Source organism: Haliotis asinina, chromosome 9, assembly GCF_037392515.1.
Source record: "Haliotis asinina isolate JCU_RB_2024 chromosome 9, JCU_Hal_asi_v2, whole genome shotgun sequence".
In the NCBI taxonomy this organism is placed as follows: Eukaryota; Metazoa; Mollusca; class Gastropoda; order Lepetellida; family Haliotidae; genus Haliotis; species Haliotis asinina.
In genome coordinates, this window is record NC_090288.1 from 43,700,122 (window position 1) to 43,716,802 (window position 16,681).

Sequence of the window (16,681 nt, forward strand, 5' to 3'; positions counted from 1 at the left end):
TGCTCAGTAGCCCGTTCCTTCCTCCCTCTCTCTTCCTCCCGCTTTCTCTCCTCTCTCTCTCTCTGAGTAAAACCAGACTCTCTCTCTCACTTCTTAAGACACATCATCAGCCTCATCATTGCTGTCACCTGTCATACTGAAATGAGAATGAAATAAGAATGATATACACCCAATATTTCCATGTTCCAAAACATTGAGCACGCAAGAATGATCGATCAGTCACCATTCTGACCGCCAAGCATGACCAGATTGAAGTATTGACCTCTTATTGAATCAGTACCTCCAGAACTACCTCAAAGCTTAGGTTGGTGTGAGGGACTCCTGACATTGTGGTCTTCATGTATTTGTTCTCCTGTGAAGACCCCATCCACCATCCTTCATTATTACCTGCCCTAGAGCTAGGGCAAAAGCCATGGGCATAGCTGGCGACTCCTTCGTCTCATGGAATTCTTCTGAATGTCAATATTGTCCTATTCATCTTACAAAATGTTATTCAGGATGAAAAGTCTACTGATGCTTCCAAGCCACTGACTTTAGACAATTTCAGATAAGTGGATATAATGTATGTGTAATTCAGGGGAACATTATACAATCTAAGAATATTCTATGATTCTTGTATTGAGTGTAGTGAAACAGTAAATGATGATATCTTTTAAGCCAGTGATTTTCATCCTTTGTTATTTATTGCGCAGTAAACAGTTGATTACTTGTTATTTAAGAGAAAAACAACATATGTTAGCTGTTTGTTATACAGTAAAGCATTACATGTGCAATAAACTACTGTTTACAATCTTTGAAAATATTTACCTGTATTTCAGTGATGATGTGTGCATGATTACAGTTCAAACTCAGCAATGTAGAAACTGTCAATTTTATGAACATGAGGCTATGTTTAGTGATTCCTGAATAATATCACACATATAACCAATAAAATATGAATTTTTATCTTTTATTTTTTAATGTACTCACTAGCATTCACTCACAAATCTATGCTGAAAATGATGTCATGATAGAAAGTAAGTTATGGTATGATATGACTTCATGTACTTCATTGTTTTTTGTGATTTATCATATGATTGTGTAATATATGTTTGATAGGTAGTGGTAGACTTGCACAAGTCTCTAAGGTAATAATTAAAAGTTACACTGATAATTTCTAAAAAATATGAATTTGCAGGCTGGTGTCCTTAGATTATTGTCGGATATAACTACTGTATACCCATAGGCTTTGCATTCTGTAAAACCATCGAGCAAGGCTAGCATGGTGGGTAGCCTAATGGTTAAATCATTCACCAGTCATGTCAAGGACCCAAGTTCAGTTCCTCATATAAGTACAACATGTGAAGACCATTTCTGGTGTTCCCGACGTGATATTGCCCAAATATTGCTGAAAGATGCACAAAACCATGCTCACGCAATCCCTTTATGTGTTAGAACACATCGAAATACAAGTGTTCCTTTATTTATTTACAGAATTTCACCCACAGTACAATTCAAAGCTTGTTGAGAAACCTTGAAAAGACTTAAGCAACACTTCAACATTCAGTTGTTCCCTTATTTATTGCCATGAGTATATAAGAAAGGATCCCTTAAACATGGAAACAGTTTTCACTGGGAGGTCGCTTAGTAAGTTAGAGAGTTACATTATTTGGCAGCTGAAGAGGACATATATCTGCCCTTGAAGTGTTTGAGAAGCCGTACAACAAAAATGATCAGCTAAAAAGCAACAACTTTTATTCCTGTTGATCCACTGAGATTGTGAAACACAAGGCTTCCAGTGTTGACGTAACCATGGCTACTGGTGCTCATGTTGGTTTACCTGAGGCAACACTTCTGGAAATAGGATATGTTGTTGGCTAGTGAAAACCTCACCAGTCTGTTGGGATCTCATCACGAGGTGTATTTCATCTTGTTTCTCATGCATGTTAGCGTATGTAGCCTGAATATTTGCAATTAAAGCTGGACAGGGTCAGATGAAGTGAGATGAAAAATTATGTTGTACGTGATTGACTTTGCCTCTCATAAGTTTTTGACAGTTTCATAACTTTGCTGGTTTTCTATTTGTTTTTAGATTGGAATGATGTATTTATGTGAAGATTTATCAAGGATGATATCTTTGAGTTGATACCAGGAAGATGTTTGTTTGCACAGTTAAGATTGGTTTGAAGGATTTTGATGGAAAGAAATGTCATCTTGACATTTTATGAATTTATCACTCTTTGACAGGGCGTTTGTCTGTATCACTATCATAACCAACTTTGTAACAAATCTTTTGGATATCCTGGATGACAGTCAATTAGAAACTGAAATTGTCTTAGAAATCAACTTATTCTCTTATTCTAAAACTCTTAGACAATCAACGATTCCTGGAAGTATAGATTCTTTGTAGAGCCGCAATGATTCGCCAATTTCGGTTCGATTCATTGAAAAGCGAATCTGACAACTTACTTTCGACTTTCAGTGACCATTATCTATATTTCACTTGAGTATTTGAATACCTGTTTAAATCATTTCCACACAGCCAGAACTTAACTTTGACTCCAACTCTAGCAGTTTCAAGCGCTGAAATAAGACAAAACGTGGTTGGGTGACACTGGGCTAACTATCCACTGAGAACTGTTGTAAGCAGACATCAACAAGATGACGATGGATTTCACACTAAAAAGAGCTGACTGAGAGTTAAATGAAATGTAATGTTTTCACTTGGAAGATGAATAAAATAAAAAATGATTAATAATTTTGGATCCGGTATTGAAAATTGAATTGAACTGAAGTCTGGGTGAATCCTTGTCTTCTGGAAATTGTACTGTTTAAAACCAGTCAGCAGGACTAGTAGAAACGTGTATGACACTTTCTCTCAAAGCGCAGATTCTGTTACTTTTTTGGGTCCAACATATGGGATTTGAACCCAAATTCTGAGTCAGGCACCTGACCTCCAGCACACTTAAGTTAGCCATTTAACCATTGAACCAAAATAGTAGTTCTCAGAATTGTAGCTAGTTGTTGCAGATGTTAAATCTCTCAATACTTTTAATATTTCCTGATTCATGTTTGTCAAATACCCTGCTAAATATCCAATGAAAATCTGACCAGTTTGCTGACAGAAATGTTTCTTCTCTGCTGTTGTGTCATAGTTATCTAGTACCTTTGATCCCTAGACATCCATTTGGTCTGTGTTAAGTCTAATGCGATGATAATTGATGAAGCTAATATCAGGAGCTAATGGACACAAACATGGTTTCAGCATCCTTGAACTGTGGACATGAATAATTTAATCTGGTGATGGTAGCCTTCTGTTGTTGTTATTTTCTGGTAGAATATATTCTTAACCAAAAGTTTGAACGACTGATAACTTGTTAAGAATTATTTTATATTATTATTTTTCCGAACCCTCAAATGTTGCTTGTCAGTTAGGTCATTGATTTGCTGCTTGTCCTCAGCTCAGTTTGGTAGTTTCAAACGTGTGGCCTAGTGTGAATATCAAAGCCTGCTTGATTCCTGAGTATTAGCAGGCTACAGTGGTGTTAGGTTAATGTGCAGATTTGTATCATTCTTTTAGAATAGGGTGCATCAGAGCCATTGTTATTAAAGATTAATTGTGTTGACAAGTGAGTTTTTCTGTGATCGCTTGCATGAAGTTATTTTGTCTTTATACATTATGAATACATTATAGTTTGTGAGTCTGTACCATGGCCATTCAACTCACTGAAGGATATCTTCAAACCGGAATAGATTACCTCAAGCAGGTTCCTGATGATGACTCTTTCAGGACAGTGGGGTAGCGTAATGGTTAAAGTGTTTGCCAATCCGGGTTTGATTCCTTACATTGGAATTATGTGTGAAGCCTGTTTCAGGTGTTCCTTGCAATGATATTGCTGGAATTACAGTACTAAAAGCTAAAAGAAATTTAACATGTGATTTGTTCAAGAATTTCCACAATGACTTCCTCACACCCTCAATGAATTCTCAGAAATCTGTGAAGAGAGAGCAGTCTTATTGGAGTTGAGACATACTGTACAGGACTAAAAGTTCATATTGTAATGAAACATGTTTATTTGGTACTTATCAGTAATTATATATGTACCTGGTACTTGAGTGAGTTCCATGTACTGTCCACCTCTTGAGAGGAAATGAAATGTCACAGGAAATAACATGAAAGACATGTAAATGGATGAGGGAAATTTGTTAACATTACAAGCCATGTTGAGTGCTGTATGATGTTGACAGGTTATTGGTAAACTGGATGCCTACGTGTTGGGAAGTGGTGTTATATGTCAACATTCAATATTCATTATTGGTGTTTGGTGGATATCGTAATGGTAAAAGTGTTTGCTTGTCACAGCTTTCCAGGCCCAGATTCAATTCCTGAAATATATGGTACATTATGTAAAGCCTGTTTCTGTTATCCCCCACCATGATATTGCTGGAATATTACTTAGAGCAGTTTAAAAGCCCACCCACCTACCTACATGTGATAGCAACGAGGAAAGGCTTATGGTTTGGTTTGCTTTGGTTCTGCTTCTTCTTTGACTTACTGAAAAAATGGACCCATGAAATTTTTTATTAGAATTGATCTTCAGTAACCCATACTTGTTGTAAGTGGCGACTAATGGGGTCGGGAGGTCAGACTCGCTGACTTGGTTGACACAGATCATTGTATCTAGCTTGCACAGATCGATGTTGCATGCTGTTGATCACTGGATTGTCTTGTCCAGATTTGATTATGTGTAGACCGCTGCCATATAGAGGTAATGTTGCTGAGTGTTGCGTATAGCTAAACTCCTTCACTTTTAAAAAGATGTCAGTGACTATTGATCAAAACAGTAATTTTAAGTAGATTTTTCACTGCTTTGACATAACAGAAATTATATCATGTCCTCTAGATGAGCATGTGTCTGAGAAAAAGCATTAATCAAAACTGAATTAAAATAAATGAATAAATTAATCTAAAAACCAATTATTTGACTGAATTGGGAATGGTGAAAAGGAATCAGGTGAAAAGGAATCACCTGTCACCTCTCTCTAATATGAACATACCACCTGTCCTGCTAAGATATATTTGAGTGTACACTCCATTGAAGATCAGTTCTAGTATGTAATTCTGAGTGAACGCATACCTGCTCATGCATAATACACAATGAATTCCTCTGAGACTGAATGAAGAGTTTCCCAAACAGCACCAACTGCACCGACTATATAGTCGTGACCTAATTACTGCAGATGATGGAGTGTAAAGGCTGGTGCTTCTGATGCGTTATAATAACATCATCATGCATGTCCTTCCTTCAAACAACACCATCAACAAACCGGCAGCTCGTTTCATCAACATGTCAGACGCCTGGGTAATCATTCTCAGAGATACAACCACTTCCTCTGGAGGAATGTGCTTTATTAATGATCGTGGTTATGTGGGATTATTATCCGAGTGGCTTACTGATCTGTAATAGTTTGTTATACATCACTGGGCTCTGTGCCAATTCACAAGATGCTGATAATTGTAGCGGGCTCTGTGCATGATCATATTAAATACACTGCTCAAATGGCCAGTGCTTTGTACACCCGAATATTGATCTGTTGTAGGAATGGCAAATACTTCTCTGCTTTTGTTTGCCTCACTGACATAACTCCTAGCTTACATTATTAAGGCCAGATAGTTGATGAAACTCATATAATAGCACAGTCTTGTGTTTGTTCATGTGGAATCAACTGTTGTGCACTAACACTGCAGCAGACTCATAATATAAAATCAGTGTCTCCTGACATAATACACCAAAAGTATGCTAAAGATGGATTTTTGTTAAAATGTAAAGTTTTGGAAGACTGGGATCGTTATCTAGGATATCAGCCCATGTGTATGGATTGTCTCTCTCACAGTCCCTGAGACATGTTGTCTTCATTTCTGCCCAGCCCTTACTTTCAAAGGTGTATTCACAGCCCATGTGTATGGATTGTCTCTCTCACAGTCCCTGAGACATATTGTCTTCATTTCTGCCCAGCCCTTACTTTCAAAGGTGTATTCAGTTACATGCTGTTGTTAATGTTTATCTGCTGTTGGTCATATCATTCTATGTATATGTTTGTTCTAATTTAATCATTGGTTTTTTAAAGGAAATCGATTTCATGGTTGAATTGTGAGCGCTATGGTTCTGTAAATAGATTTTTAATAATTGGTAGTTTAGATTTGTAACTAGAATTGTTAGTGGCTGTACCTTCAGTGGGGGTTGAAGTACTGTAAAACTATTGTCCTCCTGAGATGGTATGTAAGTCCACAAACATTCAAAGTAACTTCTATATTTCCAGGTTTTTAATTGTAGAATAAGGGTCTTTTTATTGTATGGCTAGATTTCCCAAATTGCCGACGACTGAGGAGATGATGTAAATCCAGCTAGGGTCCATGCAGGTAGCAAAAGTACTGTAAGTCCCCATGGTCCCTTGTATGGTGATCTACCTTCGGTTGTTAGCAATCTATAGCCCATTTTTATATTGTATTGTCCTGTATAGATGAATTGTTTTAGGTATAGTTTTACATTCTTTTCTGTGATATTCTAGTTGTTTTACTGTCCTATGTTGATAGGTTTTTATAATACACATGTATTCCTTTTCAGTGTTATGTTCCGTCACGATATGGCTGAAATATTGCTGATGTGACGTTAAATATTAACTCACTCACTCACTCACTCACTCACTCACTCACTCACTCACTCACGCACTCACTATGTATATGTAGTTCTCATCACTTGGTTGTCAATGAATTACTTTTAGCTTGATAATTAGTGTGAGAATCTACATCGAAACGTAGCTCTATGTAAAAACAAGCTGTCATCCATTAACTCTGTAATGCTGCATAACTGACTCACCAATTTCTGGAATGCTGATCAAACAATAAGAATGCCAGTGAAACACTTTTCACAGCTAAGAATATTTAAATTGTCCACAAATTCTGAATCTCAAATCTGCCTGTCAACATTAAATATTTTAAGGCACTGAATGTTTATTTGAGTACATTGATGATGATGGAATAAAAAGGATATGGACCTGCTCTGTATGTGTTAAGGAATGCAAGGGTGGTCCTGTGCTTGCTTGTCAGACACTGGAACGTGGTTTTATTCCCTATTAAATTTTCAGTCATGGAATATTGGTGACAGTGATTTCTTTAACACTAAAAGTGTTAAAACAACACTATTGGACTAGTATACTATGTGAAATATGTAATAAGAAATCTTGAGAAATGACTTGGAGATCAAAATATTTTTACAGCTCAACTGAAAGAAATCAGTGTGATGCTGAAATACTCTTTAGTTAGTTTAAAATCAAACACAGTGATGAAGTGTGACATTGTCATTGAAGAGGTCTCAGTATCATTAAATCAAATCTTTGTTCTACTATAGAGTAGTTTGTTGTTCCCATGTTCCAAAACAGTCAGTGCTAGAAACTTTTGAGTCCACAATCTCAAACATGGCTGTTCAGATTTTATCATTTTGAATCTCTGTTAGTGTTAATGTATGGACTAAACATATCACGCTAAGTTTACGAATCAAACCAAAATATACAAGATGTGGAATTTGTGGTAGTGATGTGTCAATATTTCAGATGTATTATGACTACATATCATTGATAGAGCCAGGGCTAGGCAATCAGTGATTGATATTCTGAGCAACAAAGCTCTCCATTTATGTCCAGACACTAACATACACAACCAACAAAAAAGAAACAGTCAATGTAGCCACCCTTGTTGGCATCCAACAGATCAATGGGACATGTTCTTGCCTGCAATCCCGTAGACCAAGTGATTTTTAGTATTGGTTTATTTTGTATTGAGGAACTGAAAACATGTTGTTTTTGAAAAAAATTAGGTATTGACAGGAAGCAATATATTCTAGTTCCGAATGAACATAGTGTTTAGAGCCTACATGATGTTTACCAGCAAGTGTACTCTGTGAACCTAACCTTTTAATCTTTAAAAACTGTTGACAACATCAGTTACATGAACTAATAGTAAAGAGAAACTGAAATTGAAAGTGAGTTATTATTATTTCTTTAAGGATCACATATGAAAGCAGGAAATGATAAAAATATTCATCATCACAGTGACTTGACAACATCTGATCTGATTATTGTTTTGAGACTGGTTAAGTATGTGTTTACACTGCACTTGGAAAGCCCATGATGTTTTAGTCTTAATCAAATATACCAGTGGTTGACAACATGAACAGAGAAAAAAAAAACTTGTTTATTTTCAAGCTGCAAATATTGCAAAAATATTGCTGACAAGGTCCCGTTTCACAAAACTCTGGTAAGCCTAAGATCTCGTAACTTTTCTCGTAGCATCCGTGGCTCCTGTTTTTCAGTATAGGAGGAACAGTGGCTATAAAAAAAATTATGGGATCTTAGGCTTATGAAAGTTTCGTGAAACGGGCCCCTGGTCTTTAAAACAACATTCATTCTCAAGTCTATCATTGATGCCTGTGTTTAGTTGTAAGGGGCTGTAATAAGATTGGTGTGTGTTGTGTTTGGCTGGTTTTGAAAACCATTCCTGGTGTCCCCTGTCATGATATTGCTGGAATATTGCTAAAAGCGGCATACATCTGTATGCATTCACTCCCTGATATTGATTGCTGACTGGTGTATTAAACATTAAATCACTGATGTATCTGTTTAATTGTAAGGTGCTGTGCTATGACAAGTGTGTGTTGTGTTTCAGTTCTATTTACAAGACACTAAGAGCAGCAATGGCACATTCATCAACAACCAGAGACTGTGTAAGGGAGGGGAAGAGTCACCCGCCAGGGAAATCTTCTCCGGAGATCTCATACAGTTCGGGGTCGAGGTCATGGAAAACAACCGGAGAGGAGAGAAAAGTATGTATACATTTGTACTGAATGTTGATGTGTTATAATTAAACTTTCTCTCTTTGTGCAAATTTACATCAAATTGCAAGTTGCATCCCTGTGATATGAGTTTGAATCCCAAATTTTCCTTAGTTGAGATCCAGATTTGTCAGCATTGTTAATGCTGTTCCTTGGCTTGAGTGTTTTTTTAAAGTGGAAGGAGTCTATTACTTGAGGCTTTTGTCTGAGATGACATCCTGTGGTAGAGCTGGATAGAGCTGGATAATGTTCATAGCAGTACTTCATAACAGTTGTAAATGACAAGAACCATCATCAGCTAGTAACTAAATGATGATATCCAGATAATCATGATATAGATGCTGGGTAATGTGTGAGGCAGTTCGTGTGATATTATGGGAGCTTCCTTTCCTGGGTGCCAACATGGCAAATAGATGGTCAGGACTGGTCAAAGGGAAGTAACTTTAACATTTTAATGTAACTCCTGCTTGGCAGGGACTGTGACATCAGTTGTCCTGGTTGGAAAACCCAGCTGTTTGTTTACCTGTTGTTCCTGTGTGTGTTAGTAAAAGAGACAAAAGTATAATAAATTTGTGTTCTGTTTTTGTAATAAATTGATTTCATTAACCTTGTAAACATAGTAACAATTTGTTGGATTCAATGTTTATGATTTGTTTACATCTGTAGAAAATGCTTTTGGTTCAAATACTAGCATTGTTATTCAGTATTCTTGATGCTGAATTCCCTTAATAAAGAGTATATTACTTTTGGAACTTTGCTCACTGAAGTGATGATTGTCACTGCATGGTATCCCTCTATGTTTTCTTTCATGAAGATGACACTCTGATATGGATGAAATACTGTTCAAGCAGGAAAAGTATATTGGCTCAAACGCTTAAAATAATGTTCAAAGTGTAACAAATAGTTGTAAGATAGCCCTTTGAATGTTAGATGACAGTATTATCCCAAATCTTGAGGCATAGTCAACACCACAATCTACTGAAAATGATGCTAAGAGTCATAATTTGGCTTGTATTCTCAAGATATCAGGGCAAATAGTGCTGAATCTTTCATTCTCTTTGTACCTTTTCATATAAATGGATCAGGAGTTTGATTCTTATGTTTCCACTGTGTGCCTTTGTCATGTCTGAAGCTATCAGTGCATGACATCATTATGGCATTCATGCTTTGACATAGTTATGATTGTGCAGAGACAGATGATCATGTTGTTTAACACTGGATTGTCCGGTCCGAACTGGATGTTTATAGAACACTGCTGTGTAACAGAAAAGTTTCACATGTTACTAGCTTTGCCAAATCTTCTCTAACCTCAGGTGGTTTTGTACAGTGCAGGTCTTCAATGTCATGTTTGTGTTTCGTCTAGCTGTGTATGTGGACACTGACTATTTTAATATAGCAGACTATTTCAGTTATAGTTTAACTTGCAAGGCTTTAATTTTAATCAATTTCACTCATTATACTCGTAGGATGTGGTGCTTTTCAAACATAGTGGTCTACAAGAACTAGTTTCCTCTATCTAGGTCACACCTCCCCTTTCATACACTGAATAAACTGCATATAGACATACAGCCTTAGGATGCGCACTCTGGTTTCCTCCGAGAGACATCTGTTTGGATGGCAAAATTTTCAGAGGAATCTAGCTTTCTGAGTTTGTCTGAAGAGTGGCAGTGTTTTAGTGTTGTGTGTTTTTCTGAAGGAATATATCACTTGGGTTAGTATGTTGGTTTTACAGGTATTGTATTCATGGCAAGTGTCATAGGCTGTACGTTGCTGAAATAGTAGTCACATGTAGGTAGCAGGTTAATGGGCATTAGAGGAAGCAAGGTTGCTATTGCTATGATTAATGTGCATTTTGTAGTTTGTTCTACAGTTAAACGGTTGGTTGATGGAAGCAATTTTACCAGTGTTTAATAGTGATAAAAATAATAATAACAGTGGATATTTGTTACACACCAGTGTCCACCCACTCATGCATGCTCATGGTGCGCAGTGATATGGTTTTAAGGATAGCTTTTGTATGGCAGAGTAGGTTTGGATGATGCTATTTTCGCATGGATACTGAATGAATTATACTCATGGAAACAAATAAGGGAACATAGGAAAGTGCAAGTGTTCCTGTATTATTTTCTAGGTTTCTTCACAAGGTTTGTAATGCACTGTGAAATTCTGGAACACTTGTATTTTCATGGGTTCCCTTATTTGTTTCTGTGAGTATATGTTACTGCTGTCAACAGTCTGTCTGTTCAGTCAGTATTTAAGCTTCAGCCGCTTTTGAAAGAATGGGTGGACATACCTTAATTCTAAGTTTTCTACTAAAAATGTCCGGATCGTTTTGTGTTGATCTTTAATATGTCCATTTTTATACTTTCCCTCTGATGAGAATGTTGCCTTTATTTTATTGAAAATGCTTGTGAGTTGTAATTAAGCCTGGAAAAAGCTGCATCCTGTAGTAGGACCTGTTGGACGAGATAGGAGAACAGTAATACTGGACTTGCTACCAGAGTCATGTGCGTCAGTGTTTGTTTTCTCGTTTCAGTTACCCATGGTTGTATCGTGGCCACCATTGTACTCTACCATCCAGATGGAAGGGAGGCCAAGCCAGCGTAAGTACACCACTTAGTGTCATGTTTTGTCTTGTCTCAGGTTTAAGGGATGGTTGGTCAAGTGGAAGTGAGGTCACACGTCTAACCCAGTCAACCACAGCAGTTTCCAGCATCCGAGGTCCAGACTACCAGTTGTCTGACTTAATTAAATGCATTTGACAGCTGACTTACTTTGTTGGCAATTAGGTGCCTGACTGTCTGTATGTGGGTTTGAATCCTAGGTGGGACTCAACCCAACAAATGTACTGCCGTCTGTCCTTTACTAAGAAATTGCAATCAGAAATAAGTGCCGCATGTTACATTGGAACACTTTTTAAATGGCATTGTGTATTTGCAGGAAAGTGACATGATTGTCAGATCTTTGAGGGCTTTTGTACAGAACTTGTAATCTCTCATTCAAATTTTGGTGTGTTTATCAGATGTCTGAAAGATAAGTTGCTGATACATCAAACTTGATTCGTTTTTTTTTTTTGAAATAGTACCTTCTTGCGGAATATTTTCGGTTTTACACGATTTGATTTTGGAACAGATGATATACAGAGTTGATCTTGTATTAGTAATTTTGTCAAAAATTATGTCAGTCAATTTTTCAAGGCTGCTGATTTTATTTCCTTTGACAGCTGTGTATGGCATCTACATTAAAAATGGAAACGAATGTTCCAGCTTACACACTGAAATATTACTCTGCCATCTGAATGGTGTATCAACAACTTCCTCAGCATTTAGAGTTATGAATTACTACTGCCAGGCTTCTCAAGGCTTTAAAAAAGGAGTTTTTCATTAAAAAAACTTCTAAAACATAGAAAATGCATCAGCTTCATCATCATCATAAGGGAGGTGGGGTGAGCCTTGTGTTTGCTTGGTAGCCTTAAGGACTAGGTTTGAATCTTCACATTGATAAATTTGTAAGAGATCCTGTGAGTGCTGGAAATTATATATACCAGTCCATCTTTTCTTGTCATAACAGTTGAATCTTAAAATCAAATGGCTTCCGGGATTCCTGAACGACAGGACTAACTTCAAGGTTACCAAGGTTACTTCAAGGTTCTAACACTACCATTGTTGCTGTCCTGCCATGATATTGCTGTAATACTGTTGATAGCAGTGTAGAACCATAATCACTTACATTCATTGACAAGATGCAAATGTATTGATAGAGGAGGCTTGGGTGGTCACACTGGCTGACTTGGTCAACACATGTGATTGTATCCCTATTGCATAGTTTGGTGCTCATGCTGGTGATCACAGGATTTTCTCGTCCAGATTGTTATGGACAGTCTACCATCATATAGTTGAAATATTGCATCAAACAGCGAACAAGTAAATTGTACATAACGATGTGTTCCAGCTACATACATCCATATGTTTACATGGCAGTATGAGCTAGTCACCTGATTACACCAATTTATTACACTGGCCTACATTGCCTGCATATGGAACAGTCGGTAGAAATTGAAATCAACCAGAAACACACTGCTTGGCTTTGTAGCTCAATTTGTACATGTGACTACTAAATCATGGCTAAATGTCTACAAGATTAAACGCCCATTTTGGCATGTCTCATAAATGTCACTTCTCTCTGTTATGTTTTTATACACTTGAGTGCTGAGTTCAGGTTGGAAAATAGTTATTTCTTGCACAATATACACATAGGCCATTGTGTCTGTGTTCTGGATGTGTTTATTATTAGACAGTAAATTGTTACTAACTGCGTTATCTAGCTATGACTAATGCTGGAGTGATAAAGAACAAATTTATTTCCAAAACAAAAGGTTTCAGGATGACAGTATATCTCTTCAAGACTGTTAGAATTAGTTAGAATTGATCTTCAGTAACCACTGCATGTTGTAAAAGGCTACCAACAATATCGGGTGGCTACCCCTCTGATTTGGTTGATATGTGTCATTTTATCCCATTAGATCATTGCATTGATACAAAGTGTTTGCAAGCCTTACATCTTGGAGAAGTTGAGCACTTTAGGTCTGTGCGTTTAATACAGCAGATATTTTTCAGATTAAAGCCCTTGCTCACTCAAGTTATTTCTTTCAGAGAAGCCCCATCAAATTATTGGTTGTGATACCAGGAAGCTCCAGTCTAATAGTAAATCAACTGAGTAGTGGGTTCTGTTGGTCCTTGATGTCTTCTCTTATCAAGGATAAAAATAGGGTCAAGGCTGAGCCAGTTTATTTTTTCATGTTTAAGGTATCCTTGGGTACAACCATTTTTTGCAGGTTTTTTTCCCCATGAGGCCGGTAGACTTTCAGGTTCGTTTGTATCCCTGCCTTTGGTTTTGGGGCCTTCTTAGTGTTTAAACATGTACTCCATATGACTGTAGATAAGCCGGTTTCATAGATAAGATGTGAGTCGAACTTGGGTTATGACAGCGATACCTTCCCTATCATGATTCTGAACACTTTGTGTATTGCTTAACATTGTGATGTGAACCTTGACATTTGATCAAATTTTGAGATTGTTGTTTCCAGTTTATGTCTATGATGACTAAATTCAGTTTATCATACTCAATGTATCATCCAGGAATCTTGTGGCTGAAATTCTGTCCCGAAGTTAGTCATAATTGGTTAAGTGGAGAGCTCCATGACATATGCTGGTATCAAGCGCATATAGAAAACACAGTCTGATAGCACTTGTCAAGTGCACCAATCACAGACCAGTCATTAGCAGTAATTAATGCACTGTAACCAGAACATTGAAGGACGGACATGAGACTTGGAGTACAGTTAGTGTATGCTGCTGACCACGTAATCGTCACATCAGACCACCCGTCCACCGGGATGGTGATCTCCTATCTGTGGACATCGTGTGACCTCGAGCTTGTGTAGTCGTGCCTGACAGCATGGGCTGCCTGTTGGGAGCACTGAGGGCGGCCCATATAGACGATAGGTAGATCTGCTTACATCATGTGGAGGTTTACTTTTACAATCATTGGATAGAAGTGATAAGTTGACGTGTTATTTGTCACTGACGAGCTGGATTGTTGTGATATGATCAGTATGCTTTTTATGCCAGGAGCATGATAAGAGTATGGAGTGAAAAGTTTTTTCTTTGAAAGGGGAAAAATCTGTTTTGTTGGAATTTGTATGATATTGTTGTGGTATGATAACTAACTAGTTGGGAGCATTCACAGAAAAGTTGTTCTACTTTGAAATGATTGCTAAAGATGCTCCTTCAATCACAGTGTTTCTAATAACTCCCAGCCTTCCTTTGTTACTCAGTAGGCATGGTGTCATATGCTAAGAGGTGTAAATCCACTTGCTGCCACACATTTCTTTAGCACGGTTGTACATGCATTTCATGTTTCTTTAAGAGAAAACATAGTTTCCCTTTGTTTTCTTGACTCTAAGGCATGATCCAAAGTGTAATATGTCAAATATGACTTTTCTATAAACTTTTCTTTTGTTTCATTACTTCATAACATGAGAGCAGGTAAACGATCCGTATCCACAGTGAAGAGTGCATGTTGAGATGTCTGATCCACCTGTATCCTGTAAAACCTAAATGAGTATCTCACATATATAAAAACCTCTTCCTGCCAAAATCTATTACCTGTTAAAGAGACATTGGTACCTCACATACATTAAAACCTCTGATTGACAACCTATTACCTGTTAAATCTATAGGGGCCTTACAGTAGGAAGTATGGGCGTGACGGTGGAGCATTTATGGCCCAGATAAGATAGCGGAAAGTAACTGCCGGCAGGTCTCTCTGACCAGGTGTTTTAACAGCACACAATCAGAACACGCTTCACCTGACACAGTTGTCCTGTTCCACCAACTTCAGTCTCCTCTGATCCCAGCCATATGGCCAGTGGCTCAACATGTGGCTCTCGATAGAGTTCACTAGCCTTGTTCAAGAAGTCCTCAGGTAGGCGCGTTCTTCTAGATTGATTAGAACCTACATATGCTGTGTCATGTAACTGGCCGAGTGATACCTTGTTGGATGGGTTGAATTACCCTGCCATTGTCATGATTAGGGTTATCTGTGTCGTCTTTGTAACATATCTGAGGTTTCAATGTGGGGACTGAAATTTGTTTGGTGAAAATCCACACTTGGTTACGTTGAGCTCTTTGAAATGAACAGGCTTTGTTTTATAAGGTAGGCTTAGGTATTTTAAATTTCCGAGGAGTCTTGTGAGGGAAACTTGTAAAACAGGACTCCTCACAGATTCTTGGTAATGTTTTGCTGTGAGGACTGTGTGCTCAGCTGACATCTTGTCAGGTGCACTGCATATGCATATTTTACTATTAGCCCAAGGGATTAATAAACTCGGAGTCAACCTTGGCAAGATTTAGACAGGGGAAAGTCAAATCTTTCTGCGATTTTGTGATTGAGAAGTTTTGCTGTTGTTTTGTGTGTATTTGGTACCATTGACTTTGAACTTGGCAGACTGCCAAGATGAACTAATCATGATAATTATACTTGCAGTTTATCACTGTCAGGCGTACATACCATCGTTGTAAAACAATGCAGAGAGGGTTTATGTGCCCATTATTCAGGTTTGTTTACACCAGATTCAGACAAATGGTGTAGCTCTCATGAAACAATATGAGGGGAAACTATGGCATCATTACTGTTACTAAGGCTAGTGCCCAGATTCCAAGGCCCACGTGTGAGGGTCAGGGCGGGGGCAGTATTTACATATGTTTCTCCCATACAGGAAGTGTGTTCAGTGGGCCAGTCTCACTTTTAATGTAAACATATGGATATAGATGTGATGGCTTAGGTAGAATGTGGGTCTTCAGTCAGTGGATCAAGGAGAGAGTGGATCTGAATCATCATAGGGAACCCAAAGCTTTCGCTAGAGTAGGGACTGTCAGCAACACAAGTTTTAGTCTGTGTTATGTTCTAGAATTGTTATGCTCTTTAGGGAACTGCTTCGGGTTAGATACATACTTATCCAGGGGAATCTACAGCCATGGCATGGGTTGGAGTAACATAGAATACAGGCCTCATATAGCCTGAGTGGGGTTGATAGACAGCATGGTCAGTGTGAGAACATCTTACCTGGATGGGGTAAGTTTGGGGTGATGATACAAGGCTAAAATCTATTGAAAATGTTGAGTCAAGTTCCAGTTAGTTGGGTTGAAAGATACTCACTGAGGTTGAAAGTGACCAAATGCCATCAAATGTGATTACTTGTAAGAAACAAACAAAAGAGTTGCCAATTAAGGTGAAGAGGCACAAATGCTGCT

The 16,681-nt window shown here is 37.8% G+C and overlaps 1 protein-coding gene across 15 annotated transcripts in view; it reads left to right on the plus strand.

The window, feature by feature from the left end:
- The window catches only part of LOC137297128 (sarcolemmal membrane-associated protein-like), a 94,424-nt gene that overhangs the window by 33,961 nt on the left and 43,782 nt on the right, over positions 1-16,681 (plus strand). For all 15 annotated transcript variants that reach the window (XM_067829126.1, XM_067829130.1, XM_067829136.1 and 12 more), the window contains exons 3-4: positions 8,702-8,858; positions 11,404-11,470. In XM_067829126.1, coding sequence (XP_067685227.1) covers positions 8,702-8,858; positions 11,404-11,470 — 224 coding nt within the window. The remainder of the gene's footprint in view (positions 1-8,701; positions 8,859-11,403; positions 11,471-16,681) is intronic.